Source organism: Anser anser (genome assembly GCF_964211835.1).
Source record: "Anser anser genome assembly, chromosome: 1".
NCBI lineage: Eukaryota > Metazoa > Chordata > Aves > Anseriformes > Anatidae > Anser > Anser anser.
The window spans coordinates 215,138,301-215,155,269 of record NC_139720.1 but is presented as its reverse complement, the minus strand read 5'-3'; the positions used below and the strand labels follow the sequence as shown (position 1 = coordinate 215,155,269).

Genomic DNA, 16,969 nt, shown 5'->3' with positions numbered 1-16,969 from the left:
TTGCCTGGGTCTCTTCTCCACAGTACCTCAGGGTTAGGGTCTAGACACGTTTGTTGTGCCACCCTGGTTTCACGCTGTTTTTACTATTCTTGGATGGAAAATAAAAGCCAGGTGTTGCATATCTGGCAGTTGCAGGTCAGTTGGACTAATCAGCTGGTGAACCTTTTTGAACTTAATGTAAAGCAAATGCTGCCGAAAAGCTTGAATGCAAATTCTATTATGTGAACTAATTAGCTTCTAGCCGTAAACTTAAATGTAAGTAGATATTTGCATTTGTGGAATTAAAATGCAAACAGAAGGCCAAAATCCTACAGCTGATAGAAACAGAAGCAATTCTATCTGCTGCTTTCTGAGGTTAGAACTTTGTCTGTCCTTTAGGCTTGCTTGATGCCCTTCAGGGCTGAGCTAAGCTGCTGTCCTTGAGCAGGTCCCACATACAGGAGGCCGTACTAAAATACCCAGAGTGCCCAACGTAGCAATCTTGCTGGACTTCATGTATTTCTCGTGCAGTCAGCTCTGAAGAAAGTTCTGCAGAGATAGCAATGACAGTTGTGGGAGAAGGAACAAAAGCTTTTGTCCGTGTGTATGCTGTGTTTACCACATCACATGTGAACAGACTTTTTTTTTTTGTCGGGGAAAAAAGGGAGAGCGTTTGAGGTTCAGGTGGAAGCTTCTGTAGTAAAAGTTGTGTGGGTTATAGAACAGTTTTGGTAAAGCAGGGGACTCTGTCTACCTCCTGCCCAGTCAGCTCTTTTCAGGTGCAAATGGTACAGTTTTCCTTTTAGAATGGATGACGAGCTGACCATATCAAAAATGGCATATTTTTGGTCAGATCTACCTGTCAGGTTAAGTTTTCTGGTAATCGTTGAGTGGTACACGCGCACTGACTTCAGGACAAGGAGAACCTGATGAAATACCTGATACAAACTATTTCCATCTGAATGCAGATGCTGTGCTGTATTGACACTCTGTTTTGCTGTTCCGTTGAGTTGAGGCATTTCTTTTTCTTGCTTGAATGCACTGAGCATGGGTTTGGATAAATTGAGTGGTTTTTTTTAAACCAATTCATTTGGTTTAACAAAGCCAACAAATCTGTGATTTGTTTGTGTTGTAGGTACGACTGGCTTTGGAACAGGAACGACAGGGGGTCTTTTTGGTCAGCAACCTCAAACTACAAGCCTGTTTAACAAACCTTTTGGTCAAGCCACAACAACGCAGAACACCGGCTTTTCCTTTGGGAATACCAACACGCTAGGGCAGCCAAACACAAACACAATGGTAAGCTAAACTGTTTGAAACCATAAAGCTTTAAATTGTGGTATATCTCCTCCAGCTAGACAGAGGAGACAGTTATGTAGTTCTTTGGATCTTCTTCAAATTGTAATACAGCTTTGTTAAAAGTAAGATGCAAAGCTCTGAACGCTGCTGTCTGATCTAGGAACTTCTTGCCAATTAAAATAAGTGGGCAGCAGCATAGCTTTTAACAAGTAACATTTCCCATTCTCTTTAAAGAATCCACCCTCTCACCAACTCAAGTATTTCCAGTCGTGTTCACACGGATAACAAATAATAATGAATGGAATTATATAAATAAATTCCCACTGAATGTTAGTAAGGATTCTGTACTTTCTGGTGACCAAAGAGGCGCATTTTTGGGCTCTTATGGTAGAAAGGCGCTACATAGCTGTAACTTGTTGCATTGTACATCTGGAGCCAAAACCTCTTGCTGTATTCTTTCTGCATATGTTGTAACTTCTCCCAGAAAACCTGATGGAATGGTTATTTCCCATCTCTGTCATTCAAAGTGGGGAGGAGATTCCAATATCCTTTTAAGCTGGGAACATGTAACTAATTTCCTGGAGAATGAATAAAACTTCTGAAATGTTTTCCAGCTGTCTTTTTCCCCTATCAAAAGGTGAAATATTGTAGTATCACTTTATTAACTGACTTCTTATATTTGTTCTGCCATTATAAGCGCACTGAAGCATTATCTTAACACAATTTAACATAATTCTTCTCTGTAGGGTCTCTTCGGGGCAACCCAGCCCTCGCAGCCTGGAGGCCTCTTTGGAACAGCTGCCAATACAAATGCTGGTACTGGATTTGGAACGGGAACTAGTCTTTTTGGACAAACTAACACAGGATTTGGTGTTGGCGGTTCGGTATGTCCATGCCCTAAAAATAAAAAAATTTTTTTTTAAATGGCTTCTCGAGTCCTGTTACTGGGTGTTGACCTCACTCAAAGTAGTGTTGTCTAAGCTAAGGCACTGAAGATGCAGAAATAGTGTGGATCTTGTACAGTACAACATGTACAAACATGTATGATAGAACTAGCCATCTCTGATGATGAGAGACTGAACACTGCCTGTGTATGCCCTTTGATACAGAATCACAGAGTTCTGTGATATCAATCACAGATTGATATCACAATATCAAATCACAGAATTCTGTGACTCTGTATCGCTGGGGTGCCTCAGAGTGGCGTTAAAAATACAAGTGTTTAACTTTAGATGTTGACTTAAAATGAACTCGATTCTAGAAATTCAGTTATTTGGCTTTAAATCTACGCTCTATGGAGGTGGGTAAAAGAATGAAAAGTTATTTCCAGAAGGTGCTGTATGCTAGTGCACGTGGCTTGCAACTAACGCCGCTGTTGGGAGTCTGGGTCGTGTGGTCAAAGTTATGCTTGGCTTTAATTCTGCTTTGTTGCCTGAAGTGAAGCTAATACAACTTCTTTTAATTTCAGTCTGTCAGGTTTCCAAATTGCCATTTTCTTCCTTTTCAGACCCTGTTTGGTAGCAAGCCTGCTGGATTTGGAACCACCACGACCAGTGCTCCCTCGTTTGGCACAACCACTGGCGGCGGGCTCTTTGGTAACAAACCAACCCTGACTTTAGGAACCAATACAAACACTTCCAATTTTGGTACATATAAAAAAAAGTGGGATTCAGTCACTTAAAAATATACTGCATATACCACATACCTGGCTGCTGAATATCGCATACTAAATGATTATGAATTTAGAATTCTCAGGTAAGCTGTGCTTCTGATGAATTTTGCTGCAGAGGAACATCTTGGATGGTGTTTTGTACCTTTCTTCTTGGTGGTATTCCCTGACTTATAAGGCAGATAGTTAAGTAAAAGTGCCACTATTTCATTTAGTGCTTAAGACGACGTAACCTGTAACTTAAAACTTTTAAAATCAAAGCACTCACACAGCGTAGTGTATTAATAGCCTCTTGAACCTCTGTGGTTGCAAAGGAGTGCTGAAGGAAAATAAGGTGAAAATAGCGATATCTATAGTTTGATGGCAGATACAACGAAATACACTGGAGCGAGGATAAAATGAAACAGTTTTGGTTTCAGTTTTAGCTGGTTTTGATTCTTCACATTGAAAAACAAAGTCCCAAGAACTGGGTCTTGCGTTAATGTTGGCCTCTGACACCGTTAAATATTTGGTGTTGAATGAGTGGGTGATCAAATAGGGAAATGTATAGTGATAGTTCAAGTAAATGATAGTCTTCCTTCATTGGATTTCTCTTAATCTCTTTTTTTCCTGAAGCTGAGAGCAACAAAACTGTACTCATAAAACTAAGCAGGAATGGTTTTAGGATGTTCAAAATCCTGATGTGCCTCCTTTTTTTTTTAATCTGGAAAAAAAAAAAGTAAAACATGATTACTCTGCCATGCCGGCCTTCCAGAAAGCGGGAAGAAATTGTCAAGCTCTTAGACTGACAGGGCAGCGCTTTAGTGGGCATAGTTGATTGTGGTAATCAAGCTTAGGTAAATTATCATCACGTTTTTTGTGGAAGTTGCTTCCAAGTTTCTTGTTCTGCTGCTCTCTAAGAACTAGATAGCCACGTTAGTTAGCACATTGACACTGTTTATTAGTCCCTGTTTAGCGAATGATATTGATTCTAGTGTTTGTTTTAGTTTCCCTGCATTAGTACAGTTTATAGGAAGAGTGGAGTTTGGTTCTAGGGTGTTTCAGATTTTGGTTTGTGACTGTAGTTTTCTAGTTTAATTCTGTCTTTACACTAACCAACGCTTTATGGTTTCACAATCTTCAATTTAAAAATTATCCTGTCTAATGGATGCTAGATTTGGATTACAGTTAGAGATGTCTTCAAGTTGTTCACTCTTACAAACCTGAGTTGTTGCTTGCTTTGTCAGTAAGAATCAGAAGTGTGTGTGTGTGGTATAAACAGTATAAAAAGGGGGTTGTTCTTCCAGGCAGTTGAAGAAACTTCATATTACATTCTGTTGCCTGATACAGCATCGTAATGTCCTGTCTGGCTTTATAGAATTTTTAAATCTGTAACAAACTTAATAGCCTAAGAAAGCAAGTTGGTAAATTCCTATAGCGATGTTTTCAGTCCTATGTTCGTAACTTAAATATTTTGTTTACCACTTAAGTCGCTTCTTGCTGCATGTTTAACATGCATGGCTGGAAATGGTGCGTGAATTTTGACCTTAACTATGGTAGGGCTGTCTTTGAGCCGGTGATGCTTATTTATTTAAATATGTTTTTAATTTCATAGCTTTAGATTAATGAGTTACTGTTTCTGTCCTTGAAGGTTTTGGTGCCAACACCGCTGGAAATAGTTTATTTGGAAATAAGCCTGCAACTGGGACTCTGGGAACTGGAATTGGGACAGGGTTTGGAACAGGTAAACAGTTTATCAGCTTAAGCATAGTCCTCAAACTTTGATAATAAAACACCATGTGTATTACGTGCTAACCCTAACGTAGTATTGGCCCTAGATGCTTTACCTTGAAGTCATGAATCTCTGTCTCAAATCAGAACAAAGCAGAGCAGGATAACGCTGTACTCAGTAACCTTTTAGAGATTACAAGCAGCATTGCTTATGGTGGTGGCCAGTGGCTCAGAAAACTGGTGGCACCCTCTGAAGTCTCTGGTGGTCCGACCACATGAGTCTTGAGTTGACATGGGCATGTCAAATCTTTCTTGCAATTTAACAAATAATTGATTCTTTGTGGGATAAATTGGCTTCTAAATTTGTCACGGTGTTATAGTGAATAACATTCCTCTTCTGCCATAGCTCTTGGGGCAGGACAGACTTCTTTATTTGGAAATACCCAGCCTAAACTTGGTGGAACACTGGGAACAGGAGCATTTGGAGCACCGGGATTCAATACATCAACTGCTACTCTGGGCTTCGGAGCCCCTCAGCCTGCCGTAGGTAAGTGTGCATTAACCCAAGTTTAGGTGCTGCTTCCTCCCTTCTTTCAAACATTCCTAAATATAGAGATACATCCCCCTGAAATGGTATGGAGAGAAAAAGAATGTTTGAGCAGCTATTTGGGGCCACTTCTGTTCTCAATAGACCATGACATTTTTTCCTGGTAATTGTTTGTGTTTGTATGTATATACAAAAAAAAATAGAAGCAATTCAAAGTTACTTAACATTATTAATAGTTGCAGCTATTTTAAAGCTTTCTCTTCAGTATTACTAAGATGTTTCTCATCAATCAATTTTGGGGCAGCAACAGTAGGTGCTTTTTACAATGTAATAAAGGGTGGGGGGGAAATGTAGCATCAGCTTCTTCAGTGATCCTAGCTAGGAGAGCTAGAGAGACTTAACAAGTAAGTATGGTGTACCATCGGTCAAATGACTGCTCTTTATATTCAGTCACTTCCCTGTCATTCTGTAAATTAGAACTGCACCGCTTCCAGCGGTCTTCATCTTGTTTGGCAGACCTGAGCGCTTCGTATGAACAGCATACGTAACTGATGCTCCAGCCCCGCTGAGGTGGCAATTTTGGGAAGATGTTTTTAAACTGGGTGGTGTGGAAGGAGGGGGTGGTACACAGCACCATGTGGGAAAGCTGGTTAATGTTTAAGGACTCCTGTGAGCCCAGGAGTGGTCCATCCTAACGAGCAGGAAAACGGGCAAAATGCTGGGAGGCCTGCACAGGTGAACAAGGAGCGTGTGGAAGGTGGAAGCAAGGGCAGGTGACCTGCAGGGAATACAGAGACACTGAGTATCCGGGGATGAAGTTAGGAAAGTTAAAGCTATACAGAACTTGACCAGTGATGTCAAAGGCTACAAGGAGGGCTTCTGTACGTGTGTGGGTGGCAAAAGGAAGGCTGGGTAAAATGTGGGCCTGTTGCTGGATGAGATTGGGGACCTGGTGACACAAGACAAGGAAGAGGCTCGGGTCCTGAGCGCCCTTTTTGCCGCAGTTTTTACCAGTGAGGCCAGTTCTCAGAAACCAGGGTGAAAGGGTGGAGGCAGGTAGATGTACCCTTGGTGGAAGAGGATCAGGTGAGGGAATACTTGAGCAAACCTGGCATGTATAAGCCCGTGGGCCTGGAGGGAATGTGTGCAGAAGTGCTGGGGGAGCTGGCAAATGTCATTGCAGGGCCACTCTCAAACGTTGAGTAATTATGAAAAATGGTAAAGTGTGGAGTGGAGGGAAAAAAAAAAAAGGTGAGGACTGGCAGAAAGAAAATATCAGTCTTGCCATCAAGAAGGGCAGGAAGGAAGACTCAGGGAACGACAGACCCATCAGCCTCAGGTCTGTCCCTGGGATCGTGGTGGAGCAACTAATCCTGGAAACCATTTACAGGCACGTGAGCAACAAGAAAGTCATCAGGAGTAGTCTGTATGGATTCCCCAAGGGGAAATCAGGTTGGACCAACCTTATAAGCTTCCGTAATGAAATGACTGGTCTGGTAGACAAAGGGAGAGCAGTGGATGTTCCGAGTAGGCTATCCTGTACAGTCGGCAGGATAAGAGAGGGGCTGGGGCTCCTCCGCAGGGTCTCCGGCAGCCGCCAGGACGTGGGGCTGGGCGAGTGGCTTCACGGGGCCCTGCTGGGGTAGGGGGTGAGCAGCGGCACCCAGGGGTGCCCCCAGCCTCAGCCATGTTGGGCTGCTGTGAACACCTGTTAAAGTTACTTGGCGTACTACTTGTAACAGGAAAGATTTGACCGAGGAGGGAGCTCAGGAGAAAATACCTGCTCAATATAGCAGGTGTATTGCCTAGCTCAATATTGCAGTCAGGTTTTATGTACTTGTCTTGCTTCCATTGTATTTCTGTATTTTCTAAGCTTGAGCCTTCATTGATGTACGTCAGCAGGTGGTCCGAGTATTCACTTCTGTAGGTATTGCCTTCAGTGGCACAGCTTAGGGAAAGGTCTCACGGGTTAATGTTTGCTCAGTTCATACAGCTTTCAGTCTGGTAAGAACCAGTTGTCTCACACTCTCCTCTTGAGCTCCTCGCAGACTTTGTCTGACAGTAAGGTGTTGTTTCCGAGAGTGGTTTTGGTCATCTCTGGGAATGCATGGTTTCAGTCTGTTTTTTTAGAATTAAAATTAGGGTGCTTTATGTTGCTTAAATGTTTCATAGTGTGAACACTTTTTAGTTCCTGTTAAAATTCTACAAGTAGATGTCAGGAAATGGACAAGTTTCAGAGGCCGTTTTTTGCAGAGAGCTGTAAGTTAGATCAGTGCAGCAGCTTTGACTTACTAATGCTTCAGAAATCAGATGTATTAATTAAAGGTTTTGGCAGGCCAGGCTCATTCTGCTGTTGGGTAACTCCATGCCCTCAGCTTTTCCCAGATAAAAACTTAGTGAACGGGGTTCCAAACACTAATGAGGGAACAGGATGTGACTTCTTCCTTCAGAGTTCTGTAGAAATGGGGACTGAAGAGCAGGGGAAAAAGAAAGCTGAAGTTAATACAGAAATCTGAACTCCTATGAGGAGAGCCTCTGGGGGTTGCCTTTTCTGTCTGCCTTGGTTCTATTGATAAATCTGTTGCGTGCTAAAAACAGACGTTCTTTTTATAGCGCTGACAGACCCTAATGCATCAGCTGCCCAGCAGGCGGTCCTTCAGCAGCATCTCAATAGCTTGACTTACTCACCCTTCGGAGATTCCCCGCTATTCAGAAACCCCATGTCAGATCCAAAGAAGAAAGAAGAGGTGAGTGTATTAAACTAATTTTCTGGGAAACATTTGAAATGACTTCATATATTGTGCTCTCTGTTATGTCTTTGCTTAAGATGAACAGTGAGTAATGTAGTGACCTACCATCCCTGTACTCTGTGGTGCCAGGCTTTTTTTTGTTTTGTTTTTTAATGCTATCCAGGACAAGCTTATGCTGGTGCTTTATTTACTGCTTCTGGTACATCAGAGCCTTGACTTGGGAGTTTGTTATGCTCACTGCTACTAGTTGAGAATAAAGACGGGTAGCTGTCTATGCTTGGAATATTTTTAGTACTTAGCTTGAGCATGGCTTATGACAGTCTTGAGCTGTTGGTTTGTTTTAAAAACCAACAAAGCACACTTCTCAGACTCAAGTGTTAAGGGATGTTATAAATGGCCGCTGCCCTGACAAGTTCCAGAGGCTGGGGATTCCTCCAGCCCAGCTCCGGAGCCCAGCACAGTGCTCCCCTGGACCCAGGGGGCTCCTTCCCAGGCTGGTGGATGTGGCTGCTGCTTTCCGTTTGCAGGCCCGGCCATTTGGGAGGCCGGGTTCGTATCCCAGACATGCGCGTGTCCGTGTGCGCGTACACACGGTACACTGAGGCAGCTGGCACAGCCACGGGCCGGGCACTGCCTTCAGCACCCACATGTAACGCTGCGAGGACTCGCATAAAATGTGAGCGTAGACAGCCAAGGCGCTTCCTCCTTTGGTGATAAGGGCTGAAGGTCTGCAGCGGAAGTGCCCGGGCTCACAGTGATTCGCCTGTACGCTCGGGGATCCCCCGAGCACGCGTTGCCCCTCTGTCTGCCCAGTCCCCCTGCCCAAGCCCTGAGCCCTCCCACCTGCTCTGCAGCTCTCCTACCTGCTGCCTAGTCCGGCTTGCTGCAAAGAGGTGCAGGCACTCCGCTCACTTCACACGCACCCTGTGCTTGTGGTTTCCTCAGTATCAGCACCGCTCCCCTGCCTGTCTGATATCCTTGCCAGGACAACTGCAGTTGCTTGCCCCAAATTCCCTCATGCCTGTCTCCAGTTGTGTTTTCACACACAGGTTAGGGTGAGATAACACAAAGATGGTTAAGAAAGGTTTTAATAAGAAGATGGGGGAGAGAGCTGTGATCAGGCGTGGGGCTTAAGTCAGAAGTGTACTGACTGGTTTACACACAACCAGCCTGTTTTATACTCGTTCTCTCTGTCCCCCTCCGTTGCACCTCCCCCATTCCCTTCCTCTAAGCATTCCTGAAGTTTTAGGTGGTTCCCCAGACCTCCTGGAATATCCCAAATCCTTCTGTTCTTCCTGTTTCTCCGCCCTAACTCTTGAAGTCCAGGTTGGCCCTCTCTGAAAGCTGTGCTTGTGGCTTCTTGGTGGCCCATCAATGCGTGACTGGGGAATTTTGGTCTTCAACATTGTTTGCACTACCTGTCATCAGCCAGCTTTTGTGTCTGTCCTGGTTTATTGGTTCCCCATTTACTTATTATGCTCTTTGCTTTTATAAGTCCTTGGCTAGCTAACCTTATGGTACACGGTATGGAAACTCTGATGCTACTTCCTTGTGTTTCAGAGGCTGAAACCGACAAACCCAGCAGCTCAGAAGGCCTTAACGACACCCACCCACTACAAATTGACTCCGCGTCCAGCGACCAGAGTGCGACCAAAAGCTTTGCAGTCAGCTGGCTCTGCTAAATCGCAGCTCTTTGATGGTCTCGATGATGATGAGCCATCCCTATCCAATGGCGCATTCATGCCCAAGTGAGTGTTTATTTTGTGTATGTTAGAGGGAGCAAGCGGTACAAGAATAACTGTAGTATCACTCCAGTTCTTCTGATCAGGTTAAGTCCTTTGTAGTGTTGTAAATCCCATCACTTGTGGCCTGGCTCAAATACGAGTAGCAATAACAGAACTTGTGTATAATTTGGAGAGAAATATTTTCTGTGGAGGAGATGACAATCATCAGCTTAAACTGCTAGCTGCAAATAAGCTGTAAAATGTGGCGATGAGTGGAATGAAGAGTCTATGAAATCAGAAGTTGTTATAACAAAAGTTAGTATAGCTTGCAGCTTCCTGCATCTGAAATAGAAGAGTCGTTAGGCTTGTTAATGCCACCAGTCTGAAGGAGGATTTATGATGATTTCACAGCCTAATGCTGGTTCTCTTTCAGATTCATAGCTGTTTCTGTGAGAAGTGAATAGCAGTGCTGTGGATCTATTGTCATGAAGCTTTTGGTTTCGGTCTTTAAGAATACCAGCGGCAATCAAATTGAAAAGGGCTTTAGAAAGCTTTTGTTTTTACTTAAAACAAACAAATACTTCAGAGAAAGATGAATCAGTCACTGAAAGTCCCTCTAAACACACACTTTAAAAATAACATTTTGTAATCTTTATGAGCTTAGTTTCTCTTTAATTTAGCCTGAAACATCTGCTCACTTTCCAGGGAGAGAGCAGAGTATGAAATTCTCAGTGTTTTACTGAAAAACACCAAATGAACAAAAAAATCAGGACAAAACAGATGCTTAAACTCTTCTTGCAGGTGTAATTGGTGTTGGTCTTCAGTGACTTCTCACGCTGCAGGCAGTGAGTCCTAGCATGGCCATTGATTTGCTCCTAAAGTGTCCCTGTGCTAAAGCCTGCACCTGTGGGACAGACATTCTGTGCAGGGTTATGTGCTTCTGGTGGAAAGGCACCATTTTGTAAAAACGGATAATGCTGTGGTTTACTGAACTTGGGTTTTGAAGCTTTCAATGACTTGTGTTTTTTTATAGTTATTCACAAACCAAAGCCTTGAACGAAATTCAAAAAAAAAAAAAAAACACGAACCAAACAAAAAAAACTTAGTAACTCAGCTACTGCAGTGCTCTTACAGAAGGCTTTGTGTATAAAAAGTGTGGAAGCAGGTCTTACACAACTGGCTTCTGGTCCCTGGAACACTCAAATGAAGCATGAAGTATATATTTATGCAGTGGATATATCCTAATTTCCCTTTGTTTTTTTTTTTTTGTCCTTTCTTAGGAAGAGCATCAAAAAGTTGGTTTTGAAGAATCTCAACAACAGCAGTCTGTTCTCACCTGTCAATCGTGAAAATGAAGACCTGGCTTCTCCGTCAGAATATCCAGAGAATGGAGACCGGTATGTTGATGGGCGATGCAGGTGTTTCTGCTCGCAAGAAATGCAAACTTGTTATGCCTGTCTCTAAATTATTGTTAATAATGTAGGTAGTTATTTTGAGGGATGCCATCTTAGCTGTTCACTGGAAGTCAGTTGACGTACTGTGAGATTCGTTTATTCTTAACCTAGTCATCTGTTCTTCCTGTATAGTCACGTGCCACTTCATTCCCACTTCATTCCACCCAAACTCAGGAGTTCAAAGAGGGATGACTTTTCTGGATATGGTTCTCCTCATTCCCTGTAGGGAGAGACTAGGCCACTTGAGTGCTAAACCTGACCCTGAAGTGAGAGAAACCTTTTCTTTTGTTTAGTCCTCCTCAGTAAGGTGGAATTCCAAGGAAACTTCGCTAATCTGAATGTATCATATTACTAAGATTGTTTTTGCGTATTAAATTTGTCCCCCTCTGTTCTGGCGCCCCCAGCACAAGAAGGATGTGGGGCTGTTAGAGTGGGACCAGAGGAGGCCATGAAGGTGAGAGGGCTGGAGCACCTCTCCTATGGAGAAAGGCTGAGAGAACTGGGGCTGTTCAGCCTGGAGAAGAAAAGGCTCAGGGGAGACCTCCTGGCAGCCTTTCAGTACTTAAAGGGGGCTTATAAAAAAAAGATGGGAAGTGACTTTTTACTTAGGCAGATAATGATAGGACAAGGGGGAATGGCTTTAAACTAAAAAAAAGGGCAGATTTAGATGAGAGGTTGGGAGGAAATTCTTCACTCAGAGGGTGGTGAGGCAGTGGCACAGGCTGCCCAGAGAAGCTGTGGATGCCCCATCCCTGGAGGTGTTCAAGGTCGGGCTGGATGAGGCCCTGGGCAACCTGATCTGGTGGGTGGTGTCCCTGCCTATGGCAGGGGGTTGGAACTGGATGATCTTGAAGACCCCTTCTAACCTGAGTTGTTGAAAAATAAAAATGAGGAAAACTCTAGGCTGTCCTGCCCCAGTCAGTACACTGACTTCCTCAAAGTCTCTGGGCATGTTTCAGATGAACTCCCTTTTTTATCAGAGACTGGAAAGATTCCTGACCAGCTCAACACTTTGAATTCATTGAAAGCTACTAGAAAAGCTACTAGAAGTAAAAACTGATTACAGGAGTGGGGAAACTTGCTTGTATAACCACCTCAGTCCTAAAAAGTATTAAATGCTTTACTCAATCTGCTGTTTCTGCCGTTCATCGGGTGGTAGTGTTTGCTTTTTGTATGAAAAGACACGAGAATTTTAGTGCTGAGCTTGTTAAAGCTAAACAATGCGATTTGTTTTTCATTTCTTTAGGTTCTTTTTGTCAGTACCTTCTGATGAAAACCACAGACAAGATGGTGAGCGAGAGGAAGAGGAGGATCACCATGAAGTGACCAGGTTTTACACTAACCCCATTGCCAAGCCCATCCCCCAGACTCCCGAGAACACCGTGCACAAACACCAGAACAACGTGGACGATACCATTGTGGCTCTGAACATGCGGGCGGCCTTGCGAAATGGTCTGGAAGGCAGCAGTGAAGATGCCTCGTTTCATGACGATTCCCTTCAAGATGAACGTGAAGAGGAGACTGAAACCATGCATCATGTGCATCCTGCAGGTTAGATTGTGGGTGGGCAGCAGCAATTCCTTTATAGACAGACAGTTCCTGACAGCACTTCATGCATGCTTCTTTAAAGTTCTCTTCTGCTGTTCCAGATCCTCAGCTTTTTGTTTCTGTCCCTCCTGCTTTCTTCCAGATACAAATCATGTTTTTCGTTGTCTTATCTAATGCTGAATCTTTTTCTGCTGAGTCACTAAGCAGTTAAATTTCATTGCCCGATTTTATGTTAGACTGATGTAGTTTGATTTCATGAAAGGGAGGAAGAGGACCCAATCTGTAGTTGTTCTACATAGCAGACAGAGCTGACTACAGTTCAGGCAAAAGATCTTGGTTATAAATCTATTTAAATGCTTAGTAAATACCAGCGTGCAGACTTTAGAAGTTGCCGAGAAAGGAGGGGGCCATGGAATATGGTTGTGTCTCCATGGACCTTTCTAGCAGCTCTGTTTTGGTACTTTCAGTTCTGGTCTCAGGGTGTGGTACTAAAACTAGAGAATGTGGAGAAGTGTTGGGGGGGGGGACCCTGAGAGGTCTTGAGTAGCTTTCAATTAACGAAGACTTCATAGCTTATATATAGCTTTATAGGTGAAGAGGTGGGGGGTTGTTAGTTTTGTTAAATGTGAGTGGTCTGGAAAAGGTGAAGAAGAAAAGATTTGTTCCTCCTTTTCAGTTTATCAGTTTATACGTATGTCTAATAAAAGCAACAGGTGATGTGTTGAGAATAAATGTTTTCAGAAGCCACAATGGCAAGAAGTTGTGGATATAAAAGCTTATGTAGGTTTTAAAGATCATTAGACAAATCAATAGCAAAAAGAGCATTGGAGACTGTTAAATGCAGAAGATGCTTACCTTGGTCAGCAGATACCTCTGCTCCCAAATCATTAAAGCTAGAAGAGTGTTTCTGTCAAGTACTGCTGTTTGTGTCTGGAAAAACTTGGCGTAGCAGTTGTCTTAAACTTGCTATGAAGGCTCTGAAATTAAGGCATTTCTCTGTTTGCTTTTGTTGTACTGATTCTCAGTTTGTTTGCAACCTTCATTCCATTTCTTTTGCGAGCCTGGACAACTGAAATTCTTGAAATGGTAAAGTTGGTGATCTTGCTGTTTGTTAGCCCAGTTCTCATTGACTTTTTTCTATTGTAGGAATTGTTCTAACAAGAGCTGGCTACTACACCATCCCGTCTATGGAGGAGCTTGCTAGATTTACCAACGACAGGAATGAATGTATTGTGACCGACTTCACCATAGGCCGTAAAGGTAAGCACACACAGCTTTTCTAGTTACTTAAAGTTGAACTAGTGAGGTTTTTTTAAAGCTATGGAACGTGAATCTGAATTCCGTACCTTCAGCTTTATTATAAGCAGTGCTCCTGCATTGTGAACAGCTTACACCAAAGACTAGAAATCTTTCAGGTTGGTAGTGCTAACAACCCGTGTTATGGGATGATTTGAAAAAAGTGAATGTGAAAATGAAAAAAGCACCTGCAGCAAACTTGCTGGAGCAGGCTGCATGTCGCATCACTGTTTCCATCTCAGTAAGCTCAAATGTAGGCAGTAACTGAGCTGTAGTGAAGAGCCTTCAGCCTGAACTATATTCCTTATTGCTTTTATTTAAAAATAAAATCATAACGTATGGTATTTTTAGAACACTTTTCTAAATGTGCTATAAAGCCAAGGGTATGCTTCGTACTTGTGTGGGCAGTATCGATACAAAAAGCTTTCTGTGCAAGTGTTGACTTAAAAAAGTTGCTAACATCTTCAGCATTTTCACACTGGGAAGTGGAGGCACTCGTACTCTGTTCTGGAGACGTCACAAAGGTAGGTGGTAAGCTGGGGAAAGGAGGAGTACGGCAGGAACTTAGGCTGTCTGTCATAAGATTATTTTCATGAGCAAAGAGTGATGTTTGGTCACCTTTTGTTCTGCTTTACAGGTTATGGATCAATTTACTTTGAAGGAGAAGTAAATCTAACTAACTTAAATCTGGATGACATTGTACATATCCGTAGGAAAGAAGTGATTGTTTACCCTGACGATGAAAGAAAACCACCTATTGGCGAAGGTTTAAATAGGTAATTTTTTTTACAAATGTACTTAATAGCGAGCAAGGATGTTTTTATAACGTTGACAGCATACTGTGTTTGCAGGCAGCTACCAAGGAATCTAAATCTGAAGTGTGCACTCAGGTTGCAGCATTGTACAGTTGCTGGACATCTTAAAGTTTCTCAACCCAAAACCTGGTTTAAAAGCTGTTTTGAGTCAACATGGTCAATTTTCATCTCCTGTGTGTACCTTAATAGCTTTGCATCACTACCTTGTAGTCTCTCATGCACTTTTCCATCTTTAACAGACGAGCTGAAGTTACATTAGATGGAGTTTGGCCTACAGATAAAACATCTCGTTGCTTGATAAAAAGCCCTGAGCGACTTGCAGAGATGAATTATGAAGGTAGACTGGAGTCTGTATCTCGGAAGCAGGGCGCTCGATTCAAGGAATACCGCCCGGAGACCGGATCTTGGGTGTTTAAGGTAATGTTTTTGTTTTCCCAACCAAACCAGTAAAAACTTCTCTGAAGAGCTGGAGGCTTTCAGTGGAAGCACTTTACTTTGTGGGTGACGCGGCGCTGGCGCGGGTTGCCCAGAGGGGTGGAGGAGTCTCCAGCGTTGGAGATATTTGAAAGTTGCCTGGACGTGGCGCTGGATGGGCGGCTCTGGGTAGCCCTGCTGGAGCAAGGGGTTGGGCCGGGTCACCTCCGCTGGTCCCTTCCAACCTCACCCATTCTGCGATCCCCTGAAGGCAGGTGTACAGCAAGTGTTCTTCTGTACAGAAGCTGGATTTGTTCCAGCTGTCACAACTGCTCTGTAAAGCTGACAGTTACGCCAGCTCATTGTTCGGGCCTTTTGGAAGTAAGTGTCTGAAATCTTGTTTCTGAGGTGAGACACGCTTGTTCTTCTCATTACGCAGGTGGCACACTTTTCCAAGTACGGCTTGCAAGATTCAGACGAGGAAGAGGAAGAGCATCCTTTAAAAGTGGACACAAAGAAGTTAAAAACCACGCCTGTGCCACCTCCAGGGCATCTGCCACCTCAGCAAATGACCCTAAATGGCAAGCCCACGCCTCCATCTCAGGTAGAAGGAGGACAATGACTAAACGGGAATTCAGAAAATATTTGAAGAATAGCTGGCCCCTGGGGAGGGGTTGCTGATGTTACAGTTAGCCTGGAAAGCAAACAGCAAAACCATACACGAACTTGCACAAACTCTTCTGACCTCTTTGAGTGTTTGTGTGTTTTTTTAAGATACTTGACAATCCCTTCTGAGGATGGGGGGGGGTGGGAAGGTGTTAAACTCTTGTTTCTTGTTTAGATTCTGGTCTAGATTTAATCTGGCATAGTTGCCACCTATGGAAGAACAACTTGTTTTTGTGAATATTGATTATATTCTATATAATTATAATGCCTTGTGATGCCTGCATTGAGAATGACATTGTGCATTAATTTGACTTGACCATCATTTAGTATGCAAGACTGTATGCTTTATATTTTAAGAACGTGCTCTATTTTTATTAAAAGCTACTTTTTAAGGCTGGTTATGCACTGGAGTTTGAAGTGTATTGGAATTGGATAGGATTGCTTCTAAATTTTTGTGATGTATATTCAGTGGTATGCCTGTGTGCCTTACGTAGGGAAGGTAACATTTTATCCAGTTCGTTGGTAACCCCTTATGGTCTAGTGTTACCTTCATTCAAACCAAGATCTCCTGGGTTTAAAGGTTAGACTAATTAGACTGATACTCTTACACTTTCCAAATATAGCTAGTATGGATATTGTCAAGCTAAACTAGAATCTGCTTCATGGTGGATGAAAAACAGCTTCTTTGGAAGGCATCCTGGCATTGATGGGACAGGATGTGCTCTTTATGTGAGGTGGTAATGGCAAATGTTTCTGAACTACCTGTAGGGTTTTTTGTTGGTTTTTTTGAAGTAACTTGTCATAGAACAGCATGCAAGTGCAGAGAGCAGGAGACTGAAACTAGGCTCTTGGTTACCTAGCTGGGGGAAAAATAAACCCTAGCAGTTAGGATATGCAGTAAGACTGAGCAGAAAGGTGTCTAGCAGCTGGGGAGGACTTCTGCTCAGGCACAGCAACAGGCTTTGTTTTTACCCTTCAGTAATCTGTGACAGCAGTGAAAGGAGATCTCCACGCTTGCAGCTCGCTGAGGCATAGATCATGTGCCAAAGTGCTGCTTGGCATGCGGCCGGTGTTCCTGACCCCTTTAGATCATGGGGA

General features: G+C 43.2%; 1 protein-coding gene across 3 annotated transcripts in view; it reads left to right on the top strand.

Moving 5' to 3' along the window:
- NUP98 (nucleoporin 98 and 96 precursor) overlaps positions 1-16,969 on the top strand; it is a 37,601-nt gene that overhangs the window by 6,119 nt on the left and 14,513 nt on the right. For 2 of the 3 annotated variants that reach the window (XM_083816868.1, XM_083816869.1), the window contains exons 8-20: positions 1,115-1,278; positions 2,025-2,162; positions 2,786-2,924; positions 4,578-4,670; positions 5,064-5,204; positions 7,818-7,951; positions 9,515-9,702; positions 10,959-11,075; positions 12,379-12,683; positions 13,827-13,940; positions 14,614-14,752; positions 15,031-15,208; positions 15,645-15,809. In XM_083816868.1, the coding sequence (XP_083672994.1) occupies positions 1,115-1,278; positions 2,025-2,162; positions 2,786-2,924; positions 4,578-4,670; positions 5,064-5,204; positions 7,818-7,951; positions 9,515-9,702; positions 10,959-11,075; positions 12,379-12,683; positions 13,827-13,940; positions 14,614-14,752; positions 15,031-15,208; positions 15,645-15,809 (2,015 nt within the window). The remainder of the gene's footprint in view (positions 1-1,114; positions 1,279-2,024; positions 2,163-2,785; positions 2,925-4,577; positions 4,671-5,063; positions 5,205-7,817; positions 7,952-9,514; positions 9,703-10,958; positions 11,076-12,378; positions 12,684-13,826; positions 13,941-14,613; positions 14,753-15,030; positions 15,209-15,644; positions 15,810-16,969) is intronic. The other variant, XM_083816870.1, reaches the window with a different exon arrangement.